The sequence below is a fragment of the Mercurialis annua genome, linkage group LG3 (assembly GCF_937616625.2).
Source record: "Mercurialis annua linkage group LG3, ddMerAnnu1.2, whole genome shotgun sequence".
Taxonomy (NCBI): domain Eukaryota; kingdom Viridiplantae; phylum Streptophyta; class Magnoliopsida; order Malpighiales; family Euphorbiaceae; genus Mercurialis; species Mercurialis annua.
Genome location: NC_065572.1, coordinates 59,728,751 through 59,747,977, shown reverse-complemented (window position 1 = coordinate 59,747,977; position 19,227 = coordinate 59,728,751). Strand labels below are relative to the sequence as shown.

Below are 19,227 nucleotides of genomic sequence, written 5' to 3'. Positions count from 1 at the left end.
AAGTTTGGTTGGACTAAGTTGATTGTTTTTGTTTCTCTTCGTGTGGAGTATCACGTGAGATGATTTATTCACGTAGTCAAGGTTGACTTACCTTGATGTATGATTCGTGGATCAAAATCTTTGGGTTTCGATATCGAGAAAGATGAGGGAAATATTCCCTTGATTTTGCTGATGATTTCTGATTATCCTAAAACGGATATTGGAAACTCTGAACCGAGAAGATAGACTGGTGTATTAATACATTGGTGTTTCCATCAAGTCTGAGGATGCGATGCAAGAGCTGGCGGTAAAAAAACTTTAGGAACGTATTTTGATGTGCTATTTTCTTTGGTTATGCTCAGTCTGGATTGAGGTTAGTTAGATACTTTTTATATTAGAGTTGTAATGAAGTTATTAGGAGGAGTTGTTGTATAGCATCGAATATTGCTAGGTTGCAAGTAAGGAATTGGAGAAATATTTTTAGGTTATCGAGTGCACATCTCACAGAGTGTAACGTCTAGCAAATATTTTATTGAGAAATTGATTTCAAAAGTTTAATTGTTAAAATATTTGAAATATTTTCAACACGTAATTGTGCCCAGACATATCATGAACATGCATTTTGAATATCACGAATAGGTTTGCATTGAACACTGAGTATGTTCACTTAATAAAAGATAAATTAATAGTTGATACATGCATAATCGTACATGCATCACGTGCATAGAAATGATTAGGGTTGGATGCGACTCTTTGGGGATGAGAGATGTCATCACCCTGGCGCACAATTATGTAAAATGGATTTTATCGATAAAGTGTTTTGAGAAAGATGTTTTAAAACGAACTCGCAAGTCACATTGTGATATATTTATTTATAAAGTTGTTGGATTTCAAATGATTTTGAAACTTTTACCGAAGGATAGCTAGACAGATACTCTGTGATGATGGTGATGGTTATTGGACATTTACATTGTGGGTGATTGGTCTGTAGAATCAGAATCTTGTGTTTATGAGTAAGAATGATTTTGAGGTTGCGCTCGAGATATAGTTGTGCCAAGTGCGGTTTATGGTTAGATTCAGATTAGGGAGTGTTCATGATAATTTCCGATTTGTGATTTAAGGATTTGTGGATTAAGGATGTTGGTTATGCTCATGTGTGTGTATATACTACGTTGTTAAAAGAAACTTTATCTTTCCAGATTTGAAATTGTCCAAAGTATTTTGCTGTATTGATATAATGGTATGTTTATAAACAAGAGTTTTACATTGCTGATTTTACCTTTCTGAGGAAAGGGAGAAATTTTGTCAAAATTGATTCAAAAGGGATAATAAAATTTTCGCTTGAGCGATTTCTTCAAATTGTGTTTTTGTTTAGGATTTAGAAGCGACTTAAAATTTTGGGATGTTTGAAACATTAATGTGTATTTTGAATACGGAGGATTTTGCCACAGTTGGCTTTTAAAGTATAAACTATTTAAAAAGTGTTTTAACAAGTTTGATTTTAAGAAAACATAAATTTTAACAGTTGAACTGTTTTATTAATTTGCAAATGTATTGAAAGAAAGGGAAAAAAATTCAAATTCAAATGTGGAGGTTTTGAAAAATTTCAAGGGTTTGCAAAACTAATGGTTTGTATTAAAAGATTTTATACCCCCTGTGGTTGGTTTTTAGCATAACTAACAATTCGATCGTAGTAAACTGTTCGTAGTGGTCTCTCGTTGTATACGAGGTTATAGTCAATTGATTGAATAATTTTGAAAATTTGAGTTTGATTTGGATATATGAGATTATGAGAGAATCAGGAATCACGGTTAATAGGTTTCGACAACCATGATTGGTTGATCAGTTTTATTAATGGATGGTATTATTGTAATGTTTGTATATCGTTTTGATCATTGTGAGAGACAAAAAGATTTGTTTAAGTTGTGAGATGCAGTCAAAGTTCAGTTTAGTTAGGGCATAATGTTTCTAAATGATTGAAGGAATCATTGTAATTGAGATTGTTTATTACCAATCTGGAGATTCAATTATTATGAGTTAAGTTCACGTTTTCTGGGAAAAACGGTATGCGTCTTGGTGTTTTATGATTCACAAGTTAATGGTATTATCAAGTTGGTATTAATCGTTAGGATTGGATGATTATTATAGTGTTTGTTGTGGAACCGAAATATTATCTGAAGTTTATTGGGTTTTGTTATTGATTATTTTGTTATCGAGATATTATAAGTGGAAGTAATTAAGTGTTGTAGAACGCAAGAATTTATCAACTTGTGTTTTTCAGTATTCCTATTTTGATGATAGGATTTGGAGTTGTAAGAAATGTAGTCGAGCTTAGTGCTTGATCTTGTATTTTATATTGAGGATTTTATAATAGATAAGTTTCGAGATGGTTTTAGAAGCCACTCCGGTATAGAATAATTGTGACTCTCAGTTGAATAATAGTTGTTATTTCTCGTTGTGTTGAACGAGTATTAGTTGGAGCACCAAATTGTTAGGTGCAGAATTTGGTGCATATGTGTGTTGTGATCGCTTATATTGCGAATCAGTGTCAATTTTGAGATTCGAGATTTCGTTCTTAATTATCCTTAGTATTTCAGTCGAATTTTATGCGGGAGAGTTTGTTTTTCCTTCTTTGATTTCACCTATGAGGGATGTTATCGTTTTATGTTAAGAGAAATTTAGCATTGAGATTATTGTTACCATTTAAGTTTGTTGATTTATATGAGTGGTGGTTTTGAGTTATCATTCGAGGAGCAACCTGTTAAGTTTGTGGTTACATAAATGCGTAAGTTGATGAATAACAGAATTACTATGATTACAGTTTCGGTTGGTTACTTGGTTGAGGAATTTTCTTAAGAGATAGAGTTTGTTATGCAATTTTTTTATTTTGCTTTCCTTGATTTCTTTGGGTATCATGATTATGTGTTCTTACGTTGGTCATGTACGTTTTGTTTGGTTTGCTATTTAGTTTTATGTTATGTTTAACTTCAGTTGTTTTTGTTTTAAATTCGAGGACGAATTTTTTTTTTTAGTTGGGGAGAATGTAATACCCCGTGTTTTCAAACTTGATTTCTCAGTTCGGTTATCCGTTAGAAATTAGTTATTTTCTAGAATTCTTTGTTCTTTTGTATTTCAGCATGTTCTTGTTATGTTTCCGACTTGATTCTGGATTGTTATACGCTAGAAGTAACACTTATGATACCTTGATAGTGTCTTTTTGAGTGTCTCATATGTATCCCATGAGTCCTTATGTGTTCGATGTTCATTCAATTTATTTTTGGGTATTAATCAAAACAGCATTCACATATTTTCCAAAACTGCCATGTGTTAGTAAAACGTTGATATCTCACAATTGAACGGTCGGATCGGGCTCATCTTTGGATATGCTGTTCATAAGAGGAATTACTAAAATCTGGTCGGTTAGATTGTTATTTGGAGGTCCCTAACTCGAAATATACCTATTAAACCGTGGGCTTCAATCGAAGCCCATGTAAAGCCCACAATAGTCTATAAATAGACCCTCTAACTAATGTGATCAGCCTCTTTTCGAACCCTAAAACCTAAAAACGATCTATTACACTTATAGACCTATATTTCTTCATTCCAAAACGTTCGGGTTCATTTCATTACGCTAAGTGTGTGATTTTATGTTCCTCTCGCAAGATTTAAGTGCGTTCTTCGTCGCGTTCATCGGTGGTGTGTTGGTGGCTTCACTTAGTTTTGGTCCAGACCTTTATTCTTGATCTATTTTCATCATACATCAGTTCATACATCAATCTTAGGTATCTTATCCATTTCCTTTTGATTTATGATTCACTTGTTACGTTTGATGCGTAGAAACATGTGATTTAGGGTTGTAAATTATTGGATTCAATTGATTGTTAGTTGGTGTTGTACAATCTGAGTATATTAAGTTTTATAAAATTATTCATGAATATAATCTGATCCTAAATGAATTAAGAACAATTTGGTGTGATTAATCAACGATTTGCCGAAATCTAGACTTGTACAAATTTGATTCGATTAACGATTTGTTCAAGTATTGATTCTGAGTTATTTGAGTTGTTGGGTGTTTTTATATCAATAGCTACTGATCTAAAGATTTTTGATTGAAAATAATAATTAAAATGGAATTGGGTTGTAAAATCTCCACGGTTTGCGAAAATGGCAATTTTAAGGAAGTTGAACGCTACGAATACAAAACGGGTATGAAATGCTTTACCTACTGATCTAATATGTTTTAAGTGGTGTTTTAAAGGTTTTAGATTAGTAGAAACCTGATTTGATTCAGAGAATTCTTATTTGCTTCAGTTGGCTTGTTTAGGCAATTTTTGACAATATTGTCAATATTATTGTTTAAGTGTTTTTGGCTTGTTTTAAAACTGATCTTAAGTTGTTTTATATGTACTTATGGGATATACTACTGATCTAAATAAATTTTCGAGTTAGTATCTTATTTGTTTTGGTACGTGTTGGCGTATTTTGTAAACTAGCTAGTTTTACGCTAAAAAGCTATGTTTTCGGATTCTTTGATTTGTGGTGACTTAGGATCTGATTTGAATTTATATTATATGTTAAAGAAAGTTCATAATCTGATCTAAGGTGTTTTGGTTTGACTTTCACGATTGGTCTTGTCTTGAGCTAGGTGGTATGAATGCTTAATTGGCTAATTTATGAAAGGTTTGCTTGATTGATACCAAATGTTTTGATATGACATGTCTTATATCAAATATGATTACTAAGCATGCTAGGGCTGCTGTATATTGACTTTTGACTTATTTGGTTGTGTTTATCCTTTGGGGACTTTTATCGAACACTTTATAATCATGATGCTGTACTTGGATTTTAATGTTTGATTTGAGTTCCCTTGTTTTATAAATTGAGACTTTGGTATATTTAAATGATTCCGGACTTTAAACGAATTGTTTTACTTTGGTTGGATGTTTGGTTTGGGTTAGACTTGGGTCGCCCAATTTGCGAGTATAGGCTTGGCAGTTGTGATAACTCGGCTAGCTCACCACTTTGGTTTAAACTTAGTTTTATGATTTTAACTAAGTTATTGAAAAGATCTCCGGATTATGTTTTCAAAGTGGGAACTCAATTTGACTTAAATATCGTATGACTTCGGTTATGTTCAGTATGTATGACTACTCTACTTTTGTTTATGCTTTGGATATGGATTAAGTAAGTGTGTTTGCTTTGTCTTGGCTCGTTGATGTTTGTGCTAGTCATATGTGTTGTCTAGTACTCTTTAGAGTTAGGACATGTTTTAATTCTGATTTATATTGTCTAGACTCGTCGAATGTTCGTGCTTCGGAGACGAATCAGGATTAGTTTGCTTGCCAGGTTATCACGTGGATTAGCAAGCAGTGAGTTTTTACTTACTATTTACCGCTTTATTAAGTAAATTGTTATTTTAATATTAAATATATATACCGTACGTATATTGCGAACTATTTTTATATTATGGCTCTTAGTTGGAACATGCTACCTAATGGGCATCATTAGGACTGCGTGCGCACCGGTATTGATCTGGGTAAGGTATACATGGAAATGTGGTAACTCGGTGTGAGCATAGCTCTCGGGACCAGGTAGAGTAACTCGGTGTAGCTAAGCTCTCGGGACTCTGGTATAAGTGTGGTCAGTGGTAACTCGGTGTAGCTCAGCTCTCGGGACCAGACCTATTGGATTATGATTATTATTTAGAATTGTGGATTAGGGTTCCAACTATTATCTATAATATCGTTATTAAATGTTTTAAACGTTTTAAAGGTTTTCCACTTAATAAATGTAAATAGTGGTATGAACTCATCTCAGTATATCTGACCCCGTTGTTTTCCCAATTTTTCCCAGGGTTATGATCTGAGAGAGTCTGGTGATCTCCGCATTTACTTTTCCTCGGAGGTTCCATTTATTTTGATAAACTGTCAAACTATTTTATTCTTAGACCGCAGTAGTTGACTAGACGTCTTTATTAGTATTACAGTTGTTTGTCGGATTGATCTGACTAGTTATATTGCTCTGGCATGTTATGTAGTTATTTCGGATTATTTATGTTATGCCTATTTTTTTTGACTCGGAATTGGATAAGCATGTTATACTATCTGTTGAATATTATATCTGTTAGATTTAGGCTGAAGTCTCGGTTGCCCCCGAGCATTGGTTTTCTGCAGGTTTATGTATTTATGTGTTAAATGATAGGCTAGCTACGGGTTTCGGTACTACATTACCCATACCCTAGCGCCGGTCGCGATTCATGAAAATGGGTCGTGACAATAGCAGTAAGGAACTAGAAGTTCAAATTGATGAAATCAAAAGTAAGGTTGACAGTGTTAACTGACATCAACGGGTAGGAAGTACATAAATTGAAATAACGATTTCATGTGCTGACCAGTGTTGTAAGATGAACACGGTATCCCTACTAAATTCTAGATGTAAAAGAGATTAAGGTAAGAAAAGAATATGAAAATTCGAGGACGAATTTTTATAAGGGGGGAAGAATGTAATACCCCAAAATATTGAAGCATTTAATTGGACTACGTGTCCAGTCCTGTTTCGCCAGGGTGGCGATATTGGAAATAATTTTCGAGAAACTTAATATTTTATTTCAATTCTAAAGTTAGAATTGGAATTAGAAGGAAAAATGTCAAGAAAAGCTCGAAATAAGGTACAGGGACTAAAGTGGTAATTTAGCCACTACGACTTAAAATGGAAATTATTTCGCCAAGGTCCGCGAAATGTTTTATAGTATATGTGGTAAAAGTCTCGAGTCAATCGGAGACCTTTTAAAATCTGGACGCGGATGCGTTTTGGGCTAAATTGCAATTTTGTAAAGTTCAAGGACCTAATTGTAAATTAGCCAATTAAGCCTCGAGAATAGCAATTGAAAGATTATTGACGGAAAGTAATAATCTTGTGTTAGTATTATTTATTGGAATATAAATAATACGTAAGTAATTGAGTTAAAGTGAATAATTAACCATTTGGTTAAATTAGAAAGTTTAAAAGAGAATTGGTTTAAGTTAAAGAAATTAAGGACGAAAGTGGTTAATTAGCCAACATATATATATATGAATTCCTTAAGAATAAGGAAAGGTTAAGATCAGAAGAGGAAAGAAAGAACAGACGAGAGAAATGTGGCGATCGACTTCGATCCGTCGCCGTTTCACCGTTTCTCGTCCAAATCGCGAGTTCTTTATATCGATTCGTTCAGAATTCGATTCTCTATCATCTTTGAGCTTCAAATCAAGGTAAGCTTGACTTTTTAGTTGCTGAAATTGAAGAATATAGGGCTGCCATGTCGAGATCGAATCGTATCAACCGTAGTCACGTTATTTTTGACGTTTTTGATGATTATTGAGTTGAATATTGTGTTATATTGATGTAGAAACATGTCGGAATGAGTTAGGGATGTCGGGAGCATGTCGAGATGATATTTGGGGCTGTTTTAAGGTGTCGCACGACGTGCGACATAACCTCGCGACGCGAGCGGACTTGCGATTGGCATAATTTCTTCGTTCGGACTCGGAATTGAGCGATTCTCGTTGCGTTGGAAAGAAGAAAGGATTTTCTATCAATCCTAAGCATCATATCAAGGTAATATTGCTGATTTGGATGTTAAAATTTGAGGTTATAGGCTGTCTCAACGAAAATGTTACGCTCGAATCGCGTACGTCGGAATTGAGACGTTTACGGTTGATTTCGAAGTGATAAAAGTGTTTATAATGTGTTTAAATGATCTAGGTATGTGTTGGAATGAATTTGGAGTAATTTAGAGCTTTGAAAAAGGTCTAGGAGCCTCAAAAAACGCTGCTTCCAAAGTGCGCACGACGTGCTGCACTTCAGCACGTCGTGCTGGTGCGCGACGTGCACCACAGGGGTGCACGACGTGCACCAGTGAAGGGCACGATATGCCAAGCAGGCACGACGTGCCCTACTTCGATTGTGACCTCCCTGGGACTTCCGGGAGCGAAAACTGGCTTCCGATGGCATGATACGGGTGTAGAACTCTGACAAATGTCTTAAAATGAATATTAATAAGACATTATAGCAATGAACATTAGCATGATGAGTAATCAAGATATGAATAGAGATCTTCAAAGAAAGATACGTTTAGAGAACGACAGTTATGTTTCGTTCTTTTATCGTGATAGGTATCTAGTGCAGTTTTTAAGAATAGGATTCTCTAAGTATATATTTTAACAATAGAATCCTATGATAGATGTGACAGACTATCGAGTTACGAGTATGACGAACCAAGAAGCTCGACGAGGATTGACGGACCAGTCTCCTGGAGCTTATGTTTGGATATAAGGGATAGCGGTCACTGTGAGTGGCAATTTACTTTTGCGTATTATTATAAAAGTTATTTTCTTATATTATGAGTATTGATATTAAATATCTCGTATCTATATGATTTGCTCGTATAAACTGTTTTGTTTGATAGATTTGATTATATGAATGTTGTTGTATTCATTGTTTTGGAGATAAGTGTCTAATGTGCGGTCCGAAGAGACCAACTACCTATTGGGTGTCAATAGGCTACATGATCATTGGTGAGTCAGTCTAGAGTACTTGACTTTATGATTAAGAATTAATATATGTCTATGCATAATATATTATGAATTTGATACGAGAGTGAACTCGGCTACGGTGTAGCCTGGAAGTCCCCGTATCTAGTGGGCTGGGCCCACCAGTGGCTGGGCCACCAGTGAGTTGGACTCACACTTTATGATTTCGATACGAGTGAGCACTCGGCTACGGTGTAGTCTGGAAGTCCCCGTATCTAGTGAGTTGGACTCAGACTTTTGAAATTAATAATGTTTGCTTATATCATACGTTTATATACGTATTAAGCGTGTAACGCTATATTTTGATAATACTATAAGTAACTTGCAAACTCACTCAGTATTTTCCCAAATACTGACCCCTCACTCTGATGTTTGCAGGTAGACAGAGTCGGATCAGACAAACCAGCTCCACTGTGCCAGAAGTCATTGGACTTGCACAAGTATGAGTTCTTAGAGCTGCAGTAGTCAGTAGTTGTTAGTATTAGATAGACGCTTCAACTTCAAATGATATTTTATATTGTAGACTCTGATATAATACTTTAATATCTATAAGTGTATTATTTAAAAAGAGTTCTTCCGAAAATGTTTTAATATATATCATATATTATACTTTTAATTGCGAAAAATTATTAGTGGTTTTAGGCTTGCTACGGGTTTCGGAGCTACCACTCCCATTCCCTAGCGCCGGTCTCGGCTCAATAATTTGGGTCGTGACACATTTGCAAATCATGTAAAGCAGTTCGCAATATTTTTAATACTAATATTTAGCAGTATAAGTTGTAAACACACTCACAGTACTCGCTTATTCCAAATATAAAAATATCACCCGTTGAAATATCAAAACCTACGTTCGCCGGTTTCCGCGACAAAATTCGCTGGATCTAATTTAGAGATTAATCATTAATAAATATATTAACTCTAAATTCTAGGATATACTCTAGACCGACTCAATCAAATAAACCAAATAATCACATAACCAAATTTTATTCCAACTATCTCTTTCCGCGTCATCGTATTTTCTATACGATACACTCTATTCACATTAGTTTATTTAATTCATAAATAAACATAGAATTATAATTCCATTATAATTCTAACACATATTCAATTCACATAGTTTTCTAAAAATTCATTTTTAGAAAATCTCAACAAATATACCACAATTCAAAAATATCCAAAAATATTTTTCCGTAAAATATTTTTGACTCGGGGCTCGGCCCCCCCTTATTTTCTGCCAAAAACATTTCGGCACTAACTGCTGCCAATGAGTTTAGGACTGAGCCAACATGCTCTATCCCCTCTACTCATATTCCGTTCACCATATTCCGGTGGTTTTGGCCGGAAAACTCAAAAACGCTAAAAACGCTTAAAAATCCATTTTAAGCCATTTTAACACCGAAATTCACCAACAATAATTTCAAATACATTTTTAATTTCCATCTTGTAAAAACAGCAGCCCATAATTTTTAAAATATTATTTTCCATTATTTTAACCATTATGACCGAAATAATGATTAATAACCAAAACCGATTATTAATCCTTCAAAACACTTCAATTAAATCACTTAAATTCCATAAATAATTATCATATGTATTTCCAGAAATTTTTCATGAATTATTTCTGTCCAGAAATTAAAATGACAGTTTTACCCTTTTTAACAATTTTAACCGAATAAACAATTATCAAAATTTAAACCCGGTTACTAAATCGCTAAAAATTAACCATCAACCATTTAATTAATATCAACCACAAATGTAACTCATCCAAAAATAAAATTATTTCCAGAAATTAAAAAAATCCCTTTATTTACTATTTTTAAGCTATTTTTAAGCTTTAAAACAATTAAAAATCGAAACCCAACTAATTAAATTAACACCCGAAATGTTTAACATTTTTAATCCACAAAAATTTCACTTTAAAGCATATATAAATCTCAACATATAGATCAGCCCAGAAATTAAAAATAATTAATTTAATTTCACGGAAAAATTATTTAAAACCGAAACCCATTAAAACAATTACTAAAACTAGTTAACTAACCATCAAACAACAATTTTAAACCATCCTAAGCATGTTTCTAGAACTCAACTAACATCAGCAAATAAAAGTAAGGTTTTGAGCTTGAGATTTCACCTTGATTCAACATGCAATTATAGATTAACAATCTACACGATATTCCCGACAATTTTCGTTAAGAAACTTTTGAGGGAAAATAAAAGAATAAAGCTTGGTGTTGTGAGTTATGGTGTATTCGGCACCCACAAAAATGAAGAAGAAGATTGAAGACTTGGGCACCAAGTTTATGTAGAGAAAATATCTAGATATTTATTTGAAGTTTCAATTATTTACAAGTTTGCCATTATGGCATTGTTGTAAATAATTCGAACTCTAGGGGCAAAATAATCTCAACTTTACCAAATATCCAAAAACATTAAATCATATCATATGGGCTGAATTTAAAATATTTTTGGACTTTTAAAAATATTTAAAATAATTATTTTGACGGTTTTTAGTGAAAAATCACAAAATTCACTTTTAACACGTAAAATTGCCAAAAATCAACTTAAGGCAAAACGCATACCAAATCACATTTCACACTTATAAATTCATCACGTGAATTTATTCACCATTTTCAAGGTCCTAATTAATTAAAATTGGACACTAGCGAAAATAAACACTAATAATTCTACGGGGTATTACATCGACCAACAACAATCTGCCGAAAGTTCTTGCCGCAATGAAAACCATCACACAGCTTGGAGGTTGAAGATAATTAAAACGATTGTTTTGACAACTCAAAATTGCTTCTGCCATTTTACTCAACTGCTTGCATTTTTTATTTATGGTTTGTACCTGTGCAGTTAAATCAAACCAGTTTACTTTGGTTAGCTAGATTCATCCAATTCCAAGTCAGTTTTTTTTTCAACTCGAAACGGTTCCAAAGGTATTTAACCCTTCTGAATCCTTTTTTGTGATTTTTTTTTTTTATCAAAATCATACTTTATATATCTGGTTTGGTTCAAATCATATAATCTTCGCAAATTTTCTTTAATTTATTAGAAATGGCTGTTTCAGATAATTTAAGTTTTATCACTAATTTTATTAATGTGATTTTTGATGGTTCTAATTATAATTTATGGGGTCAAAAAATGTGTAGCTTTTTAAAGGAGCACCTTTTTGGCATATTATCACTAGAGATAGTGTCAAACCTACTAAACAGGTTGATGAGACTGAAAATAAATTTATTGAGAGATTTGACCAATGGAAAAGCAAACTCCACCAGATTCTCACCTGGTTTTGTAGCACATGTTAGCCTAGTATTAAATTGGAATTTTTTCGTTTTGATAGTGCTACAGATAGTTTGGGATTTTTTAAGAAATCGCTATGCAATGACAAATAATGTTAATCAATTCCGACTTTATTATCGTCTTCATCAGATGCAAAACCAACATAGTTAGACTTTTCACAATTACATTTTTGAGTTACAAATTGTATGGGATCAATTGGCAACCTGCTAGGTAGCACGGATACGGACACGGAAAAACGGGACACTTGGAAACGGACACGGCGAAACGGTCTTATTTGAAGGTTTCCTATGTTAGAATTGAAGTTTTGTGTCCGAAACGCCAAGTGTCGAAACGTTTCCGAAACGGTAAATGTTAATTGAGTGAAGTGTCCGTGCTAACTAGGCAGCCTGTGTTCGTGTTTGGCCTAATATAGCTTCTGCAACGTTTTATGTGTTCTTCATGATCGTTAACGTGTATGATATACTTTATGACGCTTCGTATTGAGTTTGAGTCTGTTTCTGCCTTCTTCTACATCATATAGTCCACTACTGATACAATCATTCGAGATGTTCTTTTTGAAGAAACTCGAATTATATCATTTGTGTTGAACAATTTGTCCCTTCCACAAATATTGTTATTGTTGTTTCAGATAAATCATCTAAAAACAGTTCTTGCAAAATGGATTTTATATAATGAATTTTTGCGGTTATGAAAAATGGGCTTTACAAACTAAGAAGTTAGTATGAAAATTCAATTGTAAATCGAGGTTTAAAAGATACAAGATTGTACAATTAAATTGATTATGCAAAAGTGAATTAGTTTTCAGCAAAATTGTCAAATTAAGATAAATGTTCATACTTCAAAAGTTTTGGATAGAGTTGTAATTTGTCAAAAATATTTGGCCTTTTTAAACCATTAGGTCAATACTGACTAGGATGAGATAATTAAATTGCAATTCTTTTATGCCATCTTGGCATGCCACTTATGCGCAATTAAATCAAGTTTGATACAATGGGCGTAATTGTAGTGAAGTAATGAAACCAGGATAGATTTGTAAACTTTTAAAGCTCTGGTTAAATTTATAAAAAGTCAAAACTTCTTGGAGCTATTAAACCTTGTTAAAATTGAGTTAAAATTACTGTCAATTTTTAAAATTATAAATTTTTGTTTGATTTATGAAAAGTTGGAAAAGAAAAAGATTTTTCTATCCATTAAGCCACCTAGAAAATTGAAGTACTTTCAAGCTTTAGAAAGTTGAAGGTTTTGGATGCAACTAACTTATTTATGAGGATCAGATGTTTTTTTATTATTATGCAATGACATTACATGCTTTAGTTTTTTTTTACACCGTCAAAAACAGACAAATTAACCAGAAATATAGTAGGCAGGCATGTATGCTTGTATACAACCTTATAATTAACTAATTTATAGTTTTCCAACTCTCAAATTTTAACACCCACTAATACTGAAAAAATAACTGATTTTCACACCTCTTTTTGGTAACAAAATAACAAAGAAATTAACTAGCAAAACTAATTTTATCATGTAAATTATCATTATATATTCTTCTTAAACCATTCTCTTTAAACAAATCAAATACACAATACAAACTCTTTCACAAGCACTCTCTTCTTTTATTAATTGTCATTATCAATTTATAATCATATATCAACTGATAATCATCAATTGATAATTGTTTTAATTATGTATAAACCAAGCAAGAAATGTATACATTGCATTACTGTACTTATTCTATTATTATCGGCTCGACCATCGATAGCTGCTGAGAAATCTATGATAAAAAAGGTATGGAATTATTTGGTGCCAACAATTAAAGTGACAATTACGAATAATGCAACACATAATGTAGGTATTATGTGCGGAGCTAAAAATTATGATGATCATCTGAATACATTAGAAACAGGACATTATATATCATGGGAATTACGAGATGTAATGTTTCCGTTAGCTTGGTGTTATGCTCATATTAATGATACGAATTACGGAGTGTTTTGGGCGTATCAAGTGAGATTGCAATGTAAACAATGCAATTGGATGATTCAAAACGATGGTGTTTATCTTATTAAAAAGGGCGGACAACCACCGGAAATTCATACTCTGTTTATTGAAGGAGAATACTTTTAATAATCTAGATTTGTATTATAGACATCAATGTAAAATAGATTGTAGAAATATTTTTAATTCTATTGGATTCTTTTATTTCCGTGTTTAAGATTTTCTTTGTGAACATTTTATCAAATCGATCATAAAATATTGCATCAGAAATTAAAAATTATTTTCACTACAGACAAGTTCTTGATTCACAATTATAATTAATAAAAATTTGATTCAGAAAAATTTGAGATTTTCAAGTCAGGTGAAGAGAGTTCCACCATTTTAAATGGCCTAAATAGAAAAGTGAGTTGTAAGCAGATAAAACGCGGTTGGATCCAAAACAAAATAAATTAAGGATTGTTTCAGTCCTTAAATTTACGGGGATCTCATAAATTAGAGAAAATATTATAAAAAGAACACTCTAACTTTAAATTTATTTGCAAAAAGTACCTCACATGTAGAAAGATAAATTTAATACTCTCCTTTTCTTGGATTTTAAGTTTTTACTGCAAGAAAATAATATTTTTATGCGACTTCATTAAAATCCCAAAACTACATTGCTAACCTGCATAATGGATCAAATTATTTCATTAATGAGTTGGACATAAATTTATTACTATTTTTATCAAAAATGTATGGAAGTTGTATACTAAAAGATAAAATTGAAAAGGCTAATCACTTAAAAATATTCAACTCTTTTGATTTTATTTTTTTTATGATCTCATCTTTTAAAATTTTCAATTTTTAATTTTTTTTTAATTTTTACTTTCAATTGTAGCTATTTGCCAAATTGGAATGAAAAAAAAAAAATTCAAATGTGTCGTTTATATTATTTATATTGTTCTAATTTGCATTTTATCATAATAAATTTTAAAAAATAAAGTAATATGAAAGGTTTATTTAAACATGTTTCACTCTAATTTAAACGAATGATTGCAATTGAAAGTCAAAATTAAAAAAAAAGAAAGATAAATTGATGATTTTGAAAGATGAGACCATAAACGAAAAATAAATAAATAAAAAAAATATTTCTAAATGATTATACGATCTCTAATGACAGACATCTAAATGAAAATTGGTGACTCCTCTTTTTCAATGAAGTCACCTAAATGCATTTAGATGACTCCCTTCTTTCCTTTCTCATAGAAAATGATGATGAATAATTTTCTTCATCATTTCACTTTCTGATTATGTTATTTTGTTAAATTATAATCTAACATTAATAGTTCCCCATTTATTTAATTGAAGGCTTAAGTATTAAATGTTATAGACTAAGTTTACAAAAAATAATATTGAATATATTAATTATTTATTTTCCATAATAAAATATTAAAATTAATATAAAGATATTATATAAATAATTTTACAAAATGATAATATAAAATTATTATATAATTAATTTTACGAGCAAATAATATGAAAACATTACATAAATAATTTGATAATACAATAGCATAAAAACATTACATAGATAATCTTATGAAATAATAACTTAAAAACGAAACATACTACGAGATTACATAATCAAGATATAAAACCCATTGACTTATATTTTTGCTAAATTTAGTTTTTTTATGGTGACAATTAAAATATATTAATACAATTTTTATTTTAGCTAATGTTATCATATTTATTGTTTCAATTCGAATAAATTAATATAATTTTCAGTAATTTTAAAACAAATCAAAATTTCAGTAATGCAAGGTCTTAAAATGAAAAAAAAATAACATTTTATTTTTTAAAATATAAAAAATAATATATATAAAATTTGGATGAATATGAATTCAGATAAGTTAATTTTTATGTTTACAATTAAAAATGATTAAAAACAAATATGAAAAAAATAAAAGAATATGAAAATATCAGAAGGAGAATCTGTAAATGAGAGCCAACCATTTGCAACCGTTTAAATTTGAAGAAACTAATCGATGATTGAATCATTTTATTTTGTTTCTTCATTTCATTTTATTTTAGATAGAAAAAATAAAAAATGGGAAGCAGTGCAATTATCCCTCATTTACAGTTCCACGGTTGCTTCTGTAAGCAGCAGCTCAGTTTTATCAGAAACCATCAGCAACAGCAGAAGCTTTCTTATTTTCAAATTTCATCTTCAAGTAGGAGAGGGAGATTGAAATTATCGGATGTGTCGCGGAACACCAGACGGGTCGATAGACTGCTTTGTTCGGCCGCTGTTGATGATGATGTTAGCGAGAAACAGCAGCAAGACTCTCCGACTACGACTAGTAGGAGTAGCTCAGCTCTCCAGGATAGGCCTGGTATGATTAAATTAAATTAATTCAGGGTTTTGATTTTCGGTTGCTTTATTTAATGACGAAATCAATAGTGTAATTTTGCTTATATTATCAGTAATTGTGGTTAGGTTTATGGAAGGTTGTAGTTGTTAGAGTTTCATACCCAAGAAGTCAATTAATTCAAACTCAATTGCCGCACGGATTTGGTCTAGTGGTCTAACTCTCAGCCATCTGGGCGCTATGGTCGCGCCCTTTCTAATAAATAGAGTGGCTGGTATTGGAGGACTCGTGGTCATTATAGTCCGGAATTGCCAGGTATGTGGGCTTGCGGGCGGTCCACATTCCGGGGTTTGACAGTGATCGTGAGATTTGGCTCGGGGGAGTGAGTCCTCGTCACAAAAAAAAAAAATTCAAATCCAATTTTTGGAACTATGAAATTTGTTACATGATTTAATTTCTTTCAAAATAGCCTCTTTTTTTTTCTTTGAAGTTGAATTGAAAGAACAGTTACATCCTGAAACATGAGAATTGGCTAACTATAATTGTATTCAATTGGTTTTCTATATGACATCATTTTGCGAGAATTTCATTCTGTGGAACACTTGCACGTGTTTTATTCATAACAAGACCTATACACAGTTGATACTTGTGCGGTTTTTGTCATTTTCTTTGTACATATTGTAGTCACGTTTTTCAGCGAAGATTGTGCCATTAGTGTTATTATTATTCTTAACATAACGGATATTATTGAAGGTTCACAAGGAAATGTTGGTGAAGATGCAGAAGGAAGTTCTCTTTATAATTTCCTGTATCCTAGTAAAGAGCTTCTTCCAGATGATGAGGAAATGAGTATATTTGATCATCTTGAAGAGCTGCGCCAGAGAATATTTGTGTCAGTTTTGGCTGTTGGAGCTTCTATCATGGGATGTTTTGCATTTTCTAAGGAACTCATTATGGTTCTTGAAGCTCCTGTTAAAGCACAGGGTGTGCGATTTCTGCAACTAGCTCCTGGAGAGTTTTTCTTTACAACTGTCAAGGTTAGATTGAATAAACATATCTTGTGCATTTGAAATTTTGCTTGAAATGTTATCAGTTACCATTATCTATTGCTATACACAAATAATTCTTTCATCGTCATGATTTTTTTATTACTTAATTGACTTTATTGTCTTGTTCACAATGGTGTGCCACTAATAGAATTTAATACCCTGTACAACGCCCTAGATTAACTTAAGAAATAAGTCACGGTTTTGAGCAGTCTATTGCATTTTAGATGTGGCATCCAGCTTATGAGAAGTTATAGAAATAGAAGGCTCTTCTGATGGCTGATTTCTGCGCATAACTGATTCACTCCTAAAAAATTTAATTTGTCCTCTTACTAAGCGGTTTTGTTCATAAACAATTATGTATCGAAGTGGCTTCTCCAGCAACATGGGTCAAAAATATCCAATAGGAGGTCTAACTGTCGTTTTCCATTTGATAAAGAAACTAACAGTAACCTGTTGACATTTAGAACTTAAAGACTTGGTAAATTCAGTCTCTGTTTGAATATTGGCCGTCTTTTATCACATTCAAGGCTGTGTCTTTGACTCTGTCACTGTCGTTTTCTCTATCCGCAATTCACAAATAAGATACTCAAACCAAGCATCCCCTTTTGCAGAAAATTGCTAATGAGTAACTATGTTTGTTAAAGGGTCCCCCACCTTGCTGTATAATGTGGTATGTTTAGTGGGGAAGGAACTATAAAGCATTTGAAATGGTGGAATATCTGTTAGCAATTTTGATTCTGATGTCATGAGTTCTTATTTGTTTCAATTAGTTGCAACTTGTGACATAAATATACTAGGACTAACTAACTCACATCCAATTACTTCACTCTTTTTATTAGCAAAATCCTTATTACATTCATTGTTTAATTTGTTGATATGTCATCAGATTGTTTATCAATAACTGTAACACAGTTGATTTACACTGTCAGGTTCAAATATTCTTTTCTTTTAATTAGATATCAAGTGCTGTTGCCAATATTAATATCACCTTTGGTGCCCTGCAGGTATCAGGATACTGTGGCCTTCTTTTGGGGAGCCCAATCATTCTTTACGAAATTATAGCGTTTGTTCTTCCAGGTTTAACTAGAGCAGAAAGAAGGTTCTTGGGGCCTATTGTTTTAGGCTCCTCGATACTTTTCTATGCAGGAATCAGCTTCTCCTATTTGGTTCTGATCCCAGCAGCGTTAAACTTTTTTGTTAGTTATGCAGAAGGGGTTGTGGAATCTCTATGGTCCATTGACCAATACTTTGAGTTTGTGCTTGTGCTCATGTTCAGCACAGGCCTCTCTTTTCAGGTAAATCTTCTCTGTGCTTTCCTCCTTCCCCCTCCCTATCACGTCTTCTTCGTTATTACTTACTGCAGAAAACGTGTTTATCTGCTACATTAGCATGCACCATTAAGACCTGAGTTCGAAGAAAGCTTCATGTCTTGTTCTTTCAAATGAGATTTCGTTCAATTTTTTCTTGAAGTTTTTTTCCTCGATTAATAAATTATTTGAATATGGTACTTGGGTTGTTTTTTCGTAGATTTATGGTTAACATTGGATAAGATTCCCTAAAAAATGTGGATTAAAACTATCTCATGTTGCAGGTTCCTGTTATACAAGTTCTACTTGGACAAGTTGGTTTAGTGACAGGAGATCAAATGCTGTCAATTTGGAGATATGTGGTTGTTGGGGCAGTTGTTGCAGCTGCTGTACTTACACCATCAACCGACCCTCTTACTCAGGTGCTTCTTGCTGCACCCCTTCTTGGTCTGTATTTGGGCGGTGCATGGGTCGTCAAGCTTACAGGACGATGAACATTTTGTCATGCCTAGATTTGTATAATTGTCTAAAGAATGTAAAATATTAGTTGTTTGATATCAAAGGAAAAGGCGATCAACTACGATATGTTTGATTTGTAGTATCAATAGTATCAATAGAATGTAATTCTCTTTTGCCTGGTGTGATGATTCTGTAACTCCTGTTATAA

The 19,227-nt window shown here is 32.5% G+C and overlaps 1 protein-coding gene and 1 long non-coding RNA gene across 2 annotated transcripts; both read left to right on the top strand.

Annotated features, from left to right (window-relative positions):
• The first annotated feature begins 3,512 nt into the window (after window positions 1–3,512).
• Window positions 3,513–5,920, top strand: LOC130014613 (uncharacterized). The gene is made up of 3 exons (XR_007638962.2): window positions 3,513–3,761; window positions 5,273–5,348; window positions 5,833–5,920. It is a non-coding gene; the product is annotated as an uncharacterized LOC130014613 (long non-coding RNA).
• Window positions 5,921–15,904: 9,984 nt separating this feature from the next.
• On the top strand, window positions 15,905–19,192 carry LOC126673664 (sec-independent protein translocase protein TATC, chloroplastic). The gene is made up of 4 exons (XM_050367891.2): window positions 15,905–16,228; window positions 16,958–17,241; window positions 18,258–18,548; window positions 18,845–19,192. Exons 1-4 carry the CDS (start codon window positions 15,943–15,945, stop codon window positions 19,052–19,054), a joined length of 1,071 nt encoding a protein of 356 aa, XP_050223848.1. The 5' UTR covers window positions 15,905–15,942; the 3' UTR covers window positions 19,055–19,192.
• The last annotated feature ends 35 nt before the right edge of the window (window positions 19,193–19,227 follow it).